We start from the raw sequence: 9306 nt of genomic DNA on the forward strand, positions 1-9306 counted from the left end.
GGGGAGAATCCCAGGTCCCACCTGAAATCAAGGTGAAGACTCTGAGGACGGACTCAAGGGACCCTGAAAGAACAGAAAAGACGGAGAGGCACTAGCGTGGGATGTGCACATGCAGCATTTCCTGACATCCGGTCCCGGAGGGACTGGGAATCTAGCGTAAGTAGCGCGTTCTTGGTTGGAGAGAGGGGCGAATCCTAACAGGAGTCAAGGTGAGGCCCCTGAGGGAGGACAGAGGGGATCCTGGATTCCAGAACACGGATGGAGGGTGAGGTGTCCCAGAGACCCCCACCCCTGCCCTCAGCTGTGGTAAGCTTTGGGGGGCGCCATGAGCCCGTGACAGCCTGTGCTGACTTCCTCATCCGGGTCTCTGGCAGCCTGTGCTGACTTCCTCATCCGGGTCTCAGAGAAACCCGCCCCTGCCCTCAGCTGCGGTGAGCTGCAGGGTGAGATACTGACTTCCTCATCCGGGTCTTGGAGAGCAGGGGTGACCCGTAGTAACAGTCGCGGCCTCGGGTGGGCAGAGGCGGAATCCTAGATTCTTCGTGGACTAAGGTGAGGATCCTGAGGGAGGACTGAAGGGATCCTGTGAGAACAGAGAAGGCTCTGAGAGGCCCTGGCATGGGATGTGCATAGGCAGCATTTCCTGACATCCGGGTCCTGGGGGTACTGGGAATCTAGCGTAAGTAGCGCGTCCTTGGTTGGAGAGAGGGGCAAATCCTAGCAGGAGTCAAGGTGAGGCCCCTGAGGGAGGACAGAGGGGATCCTGGACTCCAGAATACGGATGGAGGGTGAGGTGTCCCAGAGAACCCCACCCCTGCCCTCAGCTGTGGTAAGCTGTGGGGGGCGCCATGAGCCCGTGGCAGCCTGTGCTGACTTCCTCATCCGGGTCTCAGAGAACCCCACCACTGCCCTCAGCTGTGGTAACCCACAGGCCGAGAGCAGCCCGTGCTTACTTCCCTCACCGGGGTCCCAGAGAGCCTGGGGACCTGGATAACTGTCGGGGACTCGGGTGGTCAGAGGCGGAATCCTAGACCCTTGGTGGACCAAGGTGAGGACCCTGAGGGATGACTGAGGAGACCCTGTGAGAACAGAGAGGGCTCTGGGAGGCCCTGGCGTGGGATATGAACCGGCAGCATTTCCTGACATCCGTGTCTCAGAAACACTAGGGACCTAGAATAAAGGGCAGGGGCCTTAGGTGGGCAGAAAGAAAAATCCCAGGTCCTGCGGGGAGTCAAGGTGAGGACTCTGATGCAGGACTAAGGGGAACTTGGGCCCCAGACCAGATTGGGCTCTGGGAGGCCCTGGGGCGTGATGACTACAGGGAGCATTTCCTGACATCCGGGTCTCAGAGAGACTGGGAATGTGGTGAAAGGGGCGAGGCCTCAGTGGGAAGAGGGGAGACTCCAGTGTCCTAACAGGAGTAAAGGGAAGGAGTCAAATCCCTGAGGGAAGACTGAGGGGAACTTGGACCCCACAACAGATGGGCACCCCACAGATTTCCAGCCCTGCTGACATCCCCAGGAAGCCCCAGGGGCTGGATGAGCACTTTAGGCCTGTACTTACTTTTGCATTGGGATCTGAGAGAGACTGGGAACCCTGAACCCCAGAAAAGAGGGAACCTCACAAAAACATGCCCCTGCTGTCAACCCCAAGAGGCTCCAGATGGGATGGGGGAGGGGTTGCAAATGTGCTGTTTCCTGACTTCCTGCATGGCCACCTAAGGTGAGGTATCGCATATGGTATTGTAATCAAGTGCACAAAGGTAGGAGGCTCAGGCTTTGTCAAGAGTAGTGGTAAGGACCTTGAGAGAGGACTGGCTGAACTCATGCGAAAATGTACTAAACCCCAGCTATCCTTGCCCTTTCTGTTGACCACAGGAGGACCTGAAGCTGTTTGACTGCACGTGGTGCCCTCTCATTTCCATCTTTGTTCTCACATAAAGGTGAGTAACTTCATTTAAGGAAGGCGGATTGAGGTAAACAGAAGGAAGCTCTGCCAGGCATTAAGGTGAGAACTGATCAGACCCCCCCCCCAAATCCCAGGACAGATGGACCCCACAGTATTCAGCCACCCCTTGCTCTTCCCCCTGGGAAGGCCCTGGGCAGGCATAGTTAGATGTGAAGCCCCATAACTTCCTTCTGTTCAGTCTAGGGATCCTGTTTTGAGAGTTTTGTCTCAGGCCTGCAGTGAGGAGAGCCCACATCCTGCCAGGGAAAAGGTGAGAGCCCTGCGTGAGCACAAATGGGACCACCCATCCCAGAAGAGTGAGGACCTCACAGAGTCCATCCTCCTATCAGCACCAAGGGGCCCAGCACCATACCACAGTTTATAGCCGAGGTGCCCCCTTGTTTCCTCTCACAGGGGCTCCAGGAACCAAGAGGTGAAAGCCCAGATCTGAAGCTCGTGTCTACAGGTCACAGATCAGAAGAGGTCCAGGCAGCACGAGGAGTCAAGGTGAGGTGAGGTGCCTACCTTGAGTGTGCACCAGGCAGGGACTCCCCACCCCAGAACAGACAGGACCCCACCACAAGATCCAAATCCCTTCCCCCTTCATCCCCAGAACCTCGGGTTGTGCTGCCCGCACCCTGGGGGGAGCCACCTCACTTCCTCCTTCAGTAGCCATGGGTCAGGCCCCTCAGGAGGAGCTCTTCTATGAGGCCCGAGAGCACCCCTCAAGAGGAGACCTGTCAGTGGCCTGAGTCAGACCGCCCAGGGTGGATTTCTCAGTCGAGGCCGCTCACACCCACTCTGTCCCCCAGGTCTGTGGATCCAGTTCGGCACTGTCTGTCCGTACTCTTGCTACCAGGAGTCATTATGCCTCTACCTCCAAAGCGTCCGTGTTACATGAAGTGTTGGTGCTGCACACTTAAGGAAAACCTTCAGTCCCAGAGCGAGAATTGGGGACTTTGGAGTGCACAAGTTCCTCAGTGTGAGGAGGAGAGGGAGCACACCTCCTCCTCTTCCTCCTCCTCCTCCTCTTCCTCCTCCTCCTCTTTTTCCTCCTCCTCCTGTTCCTCCTCTTCCTCCTCCTCCTCCTGTTCCTCCTGTTTCTCCTCCTCCTCCTGTTCCTCCTCTTCCTCCTTCTCCGATTCTTCCTCTTCTTCCTCTTCCTCCTCTTCTTCTTCCTCCTCCTCTCCCCACCCCACCTCCTCCTCTCCCCACTCCACCTCCTCCTTCTGTTTTCTGACCCCAGGCACCATAATTGAGGTTCCTGATATTTCTGGGACACCAAGTCCTTTGCAGGCTTCTCAGAGAGTTTCGACCTTACCCACTGCCCTAGCAACCACTCCATCAATCATATCAGACCAGGGATCTGGCAGTAGAAAAAGAAAGAGGCCAAGCACTTCGCAGGCCCTGCCAGATGGTGGGCACTTGCTCAGAGATGCAATAGATGGTAAGGTGGGAGGATCTGGTGTCATTCCTGCTCGTCAGGTATCACAGAAAGGAAGTGGCCACAAAGGCAGAAATGCTTAGCGTTATCAAAGATTACCAAGACCTCTTCCCTATGATCCTCAGCCAAGCCACTGACTGCATGAATCTGGTCTTTGGTATTGATGTGAAGGCGTTGGACCCCACAGGTCTCTTCTATGTCTTGGTCAACACCTTCGGTCTCACCTACAATGATTTGTTGAGTGGTGATGAGGAGAGCATGCCCATGGCTGGCTTCCTTGTAAATACCTTGAGCATAATCTTCATAGCTGGCAACTGTGCACCTGAGGAAAAGATCTGGGAAATGCTGGGTATCATGGGGCTGTATGCTGGTATGAACAATTTCATCTATGGGGACCCCAGGGAGCTGCTGACCCAAGTGTGGGTGCAACAAGGGTATCTGGAATACCGACAGGTGCCCAATAGTGATCCTGCCTGCTATGAGTTCCTGTGGGGTCCCCGGACGTATGCAGAGACCACTAAGATGAAAGTCTTAGAGTTTTTGGCCAAAGTTCATGATACCACCCCCAGTGCCTTTCCTAGCTTGTATGAAGAAGCTTTGCAAAGTGAAAAAACAGGACCCCAAGCCAGAGTTGTAGCCAGGGCCAGGGCCAGGGATGGGACTTGTGCCAGGACCAGGGCCTATTCCAGGGCCACATCCAACAGCTTCTCTTGCCCCAACTGAAGTGGAGGCAAATGTTTCATTCTGTTTTTTGAGAACAGTCACTTATCTAAGTAGTGGAGAGGCAAGATGGGGCTTGGGAGTATTGAATATATTATATCTTTGTGTTCCTGCTGTGTAAGGGTGATTTGGAGATTTTTTTTTTTTGGTACTTTTCAAATGCTGTTCCTGTTAACAAAAGGCTTAATTAACTTCAAGTTCTAAGTTTACAAATGACATTCATCAAAAATGTATTGCTGTTTATCCAGTTTAAGAAGTGAACATTTTACCTATTTTGTAGCTACAGTTATTGTCATAAGCCTGTATAAGTGATGGTGAACTCCTTTAGGTTTTACTTGTTTGGAGCATTTTTTATCTATTCTTTTCTGAATGATAATTTTGTAGGGTAACAAGCATATTGTTGGTTGGAAGTTTTTTCTTTTAGCCCTTTGAGTATATCGTGCCCCTCTCTTCTGGCTGCAAAATTTTGGCTGAAAAGTCTGCTGATGCTCTTGTGGGGTCTCCTTCAAATGTACCAAGTTGTTTTTCTCTTGCTGACTTTAAGATTTTCTGCATTTTGCTATTTTGTGAAACAAATTGGGAAACCTTTCATTATATTTTATGATCTGGAATAAGAAAACATGGCATTGGAAAATTACTTTCCTTGGAAATGTGAAAATAGAGAAATAGAGAGAAAAGTGAAAAATAGTTAATTTTTGTCTTCTGTTATCCCTTTTCTTGTGTTCTTCTGTAAAATTAAAAGATATGTACCTGGATATGCTTTGCTTATTCAAGAATGTATACAGTATTAAATATAAATAAACAAGATTCTCTGTTCACTGGCTTTGTTATTCCCCAGTCATTAATCAGAGATTGACTCTTTGAAAGGCCCTATAGAAGTAGGGGGACACCAAGATAAGGGAGATACATTCCTTAGCTATAAAATTGTAAAGTCCAAGAGCAACAGTCACATCAGGAAGATAATGAGCTATTCTCTAAATACTAACTAAGAGTTAAGGTCTAAGTATTGGGTTAGCCTAAAAGGTCATATTGTACAGCCCATGGGGTTGCAAAGAGTCGGACATGACTAAGCGACTTTCACTTTCAAAAGGTCGTATGGATTTTCCCATAAGCTGCCATGGAAAAGCCTGAACTACCTTTTTGGCCCACCTGATACTAAATAACCAGTAAAAGAAAGGAAGAGGAGGTGAGTACTATGGATAACAGTAAGTGTGAGTGCCCCGAGTCAGGGCAGTTTGGAGCTTTGGGAAACTTCAGTTCTGGAGGAGCTAGGGATGATGAAGCTGGGTGGTGGCCGTGACCAGACTCATGGTGTGTCTTCAAGGTGAGAGGAAAGCCTGGAATAGAAAACTGCACTTAGCAGTTACCTTTGAGTCATTGAAAAACCAGAGAAGAATCTCCTCTTGGAGCAGGTAGGGAAGGAGCCCTGCATGTGTGTCTCAGTACTGTGGAGTACAGTACATAGACTAGACGCTTTGTACTCATCATCTGTAAGAATTTCTTGAGAAATACGGTGATATGACTTTGAAGTGGTGCCCAGAAGCCTCTCAAGGGACACTCTTTTCTCTGGCTGTGGAAAGCCAGAACGCACTGTATTTAAAAAACATTTTAATTAGATGATCTTGAGTGTCATTTGGACAGCTCTAAGCAAGAGCTAGATCTTTGGTGGGGTAGAATGAATGAAAGATATCGTTTGGATGGAAAAGCAGCTGGGAGGGAGGAATGGAGTTGGTCTTTGACTCAAATTCTAGGCACTGTGAGTTGCGTCCAGCTGAGGGAGAACCCCCCCCCCCCAAAATTAAATAACATCTTCTAGGAGGGCAACTGTACTGAGTTTTATTTACAAAGCAATATTGTTGGATGATTTGTTATTCTTCATCCTATTGCTTTGCATATTCTCTGAGATCTGACAAATAAAAAGCAAACAAGGTTCTCAGAAGAGGGGGTAGTATGGTTTGTGGGTAAAATAATACTAGAAGTGACTGCCAGTCATCAAAGTTCCAAGATATGATAGGCACTGTGTGAGATGCTTTACATACACTGCCAACATCCCTGAAGCCCTACAAAACAGAGCTCATCGAGCTCACTTGCTTCACAGATGAAGAAGTCAATGCCGTGGGACTTGGGCATCTTCCCAGCATCACATGTTACTAGGAGACAGGATAGGGACTAGACCCTGGCCTGAATTCCTCTTGAGCCCATGCTGTTCCCACCTACCCCAGCCCGTGGCCGACCTTCTGACTTGTAATTCGATTCTGTTCTCTCTACTACACGATGTCTCTGAGGTGACAAGGAGGATGTTGTGTCTAAGGTACTAAAGGCAGGCCTAAAAAAGAAAGATGAAAATGAGATTTAAATGCAATTTGAGTACTGTCTATGGGCTTTATTAACCTAGGGTCCACCCACTTGAGTCCCAGAGTTCCTTGAGAACTGACTCTGCCTGGGTGCTAGCATTTTTTTCAGACCCAGAACTTTCCCTGGTCTTCCTCTGTATGCTCTCCTGTCTAACTCTCAAACCTAGCCTGCCAACCAGCTCATCATTGGTCTCCATTGGAAGCCCAGAATCACCTACCTTCCCCCAACATAGAGCATTAGTCTTCTGGCTGTCCCATGACTCATCCTAGAAGGCCTATGATATCAACAGCCCCATTGATGTAAAAATTCACCTGGGGACAGCTGCTTTAAGACACCTGGTCACCAGCCCTGTTATCTCTAACACAGTCTCCAAGTGTTTTCTAAATGGGGTGGTAAGTGCCGTCTAATTTGACACATCATCTATTTTTTCCTGGAATATAACTTTAAAGTTAGAGGATTATTGAAAACACCATGATATTTTAAATAGGATTTCAATGAGGTGTCTTATTTTAAATTCAGTTCAGTTCAGTTCAGTCACTCAGTCATGTCCGACTCTTTGTGACCCCATGAATTGCAGCATGCCAGGCCTCCCTGTCCATCACCAACTCCCGGAGTTCACTCAAAGTCACGTCCATCGAGTCAGTGATGCCAATCCAGCCATCTCATCCTCGGTCATCCCCTTTTCCTCCTGCCCCCAATCCCTCCCAGCATCAGAGTCTTTTCCAATGAGTCAACTCTTCACATGAGGTGGCCAAAGTACTGGAGTTTCAGCTTTAGCATCATTCCTTCCAATGAACACCCAGGACTGATCTCCTTCAGAATGGACTGGTTGGATCTCTTTGCAGTCCAAGGGACTCTCAAGAGTCTTCTCCAACACCACAGTTCAAAAGAGTCAATTTTTCGGCGCTCAGCCATCTTCACAGTCCAACTCTCACATCCATACATGACCACTGGAAAAACCATAGTCTTGACTAGACGGACCTTTGTTGGCAAAGTAATGTCTCTGCTTTTGAATATGCTATCTAGGTTGGTCATAACTTTTCTTCCAAGGAGTAAGCGTCTTTTAATTTCATGGCTGCAGTCACCATCTGCAGTGATTTTAAATTCACTGCTGATCAAATACCTAACTTATGTAAGTGCTAAAAAACCAGAGACTTTCTCAGTTGTAGATGAGGAAAGATGACAGAAGTCATTGTGGAGCAAACATCTAAAGCTGAATTCCTAAATCCCTGGAGTTTCCTAGGAGTTAAAAATGGTTCCTTGGAAGACATGTCAGCTCTGATGAAAAATAGAATAATTACCCATCCTCCCACTGTCTCTTGCAATACATGCCACCAGGAAAGTCCCAGCTTTCAATGTGCTTCATGGCACCTATCCAGGTACTCAGGCAAGTTTAGTCACGTGGAAGGTGAGCAGAGACTCAAAGGGTTAGAAGTGTGAGCTTGCATTAAGAGGAAGAAGTACATTTTCAGTTTTATGAGATTATAGAGGTTGTTGCAAAGAAAAGTGCAGAAAGGGGCCACTGAATGAAGAAAGTGAATTCTCCCTGCTGAGATTTACAGAACCATTTGACAATTAGATGTGATCCTGTATTTGAAAGCATCTGTCACATAGTAGATGCTTGAAAATTTCTGAGCATTTCAAGGCAGATCTGACCTCAGAAACTCCTCCAAGCACTGAAGATGGTTTTGGTCTCAGCAAATCATAATAATTGCTTTTTCTTGAACATATACTTTGTTTTTTTTTTTATTTTTACTTTATTTTACTTTACAAATCTGTATTGGTTTTGCCATACATTGACATGAATCCACCACGGGTGTATACAAGCTCCCAATCCTGAATCCCCCTCCCACCTCCCACCCCATATCATCTCTCTGGATAGCATCTACTTTGTAACAGTACATGCGAGAGGCTCCAGTCCCCGTCCACATCTTGTCTTGCTCACCTTTCTGGACACGAGGGACACTATGCTGCCAATCTGCTTGTAGTTAAGGGGGGTCGTGACAACCCTTGGCCACTGAGACACAAGCAGGTGTTTACTGTCACCTGGAGGCACTTGAGAAGTAGGATGCTGGTTCTACACTCTCTCCCTCGATTCACCAGCAAACATGGTGATCCAGTGTTGAGGTGCTGAAACCACAAGACAGAAGCAGCCTGGATCCCTGGGTCCCCCTAGAGCTGAGGGCCCCTGCTAAACCACATGAAAATTTACCTGCACAAAAACGCACTGTTCTTGTGTTAGTCCTTCAAACGTCAAGGTTTGCCTGTTTCATCAGGTTGCAGTAACTTTAACGGACACAGCTACTATTTTTGTTGTAAGGTTTATATAAATATTTTAATTGGAAAAGTAGTAATGTATATGTTCCTACTGCAAAAATTTCTAAAAGTGCAGAAAATTTGCAGAATCCCCTTTACAATGTTTTTTCCATGATTCAGCCTCCTACTCAGAGGTCACCACAACTAACAATGTAGTGTGAGTTGCTTTAAAGCAGACAAGCTTTTTCATAGATATGCATTTTCTATCCTATACAATATATGGATTTGACATACATAGATTATGATGCACATATTGATGTGCCACTAGCCTTTGTCCCTGAATTAAAAAGATGCAGGATCTTCCCATGACAGCATATACAGCTCCACCTCATTTTGAAACTACCTCTTGGAATGCTGAGGTATGTATGCATCATAATTAAACACCCCTAAGTTGCTTTTCTTTTGTTGTATGATAAATAAAAGGGAATTAGAATCTTAGAATTATTGAGTAAATGTGGACGTTTTCTTATAAGATATACATACTAATGAGTTTCCCTCATAGCTCAGTTGGTAAAGAATCCACC

The 9306-nt window shown here is 47.5% G+C and overlaps 1 protein-coding gene across 1 annotated transcript; it reads left to right on the top strand.

Annotated features, from left to right (window-relative positions):
• The first annotated feature begins 781 nt into the window (after positions 1-781).
• Positions 782-4114, top strand: LOC120881576 (melanoma-associated antigen 10-like). Its single transcript, XM_040265295.1, is given in 4 exon segments — positions 782-788; positions 932-1048; positions 3194-3405; positions 3407-4114. Coding segments are annotated over 4 exon segments (1044 nt in total).
• Positions 4115-9306: the final 5192 nt, after the last annotated feature.

Source organism: Oryx dammah, unplaced genomic scaffold, assembly GCF_014754425.2.
Source record: "Oryx dammah isolate SB20612 unplaced genomic scaffold, SCBI_Odam_1.1 HiC_scaffold_23, whole genome shotgun sequence".
In the NCBI taxonomy this organism is placed as follows: domain Eukaryota; kingdom Metazoa; phylum Chordata; class Mammalia; order Artiodactyla; family Bovidae; genus Oryx; species Oryx dammah.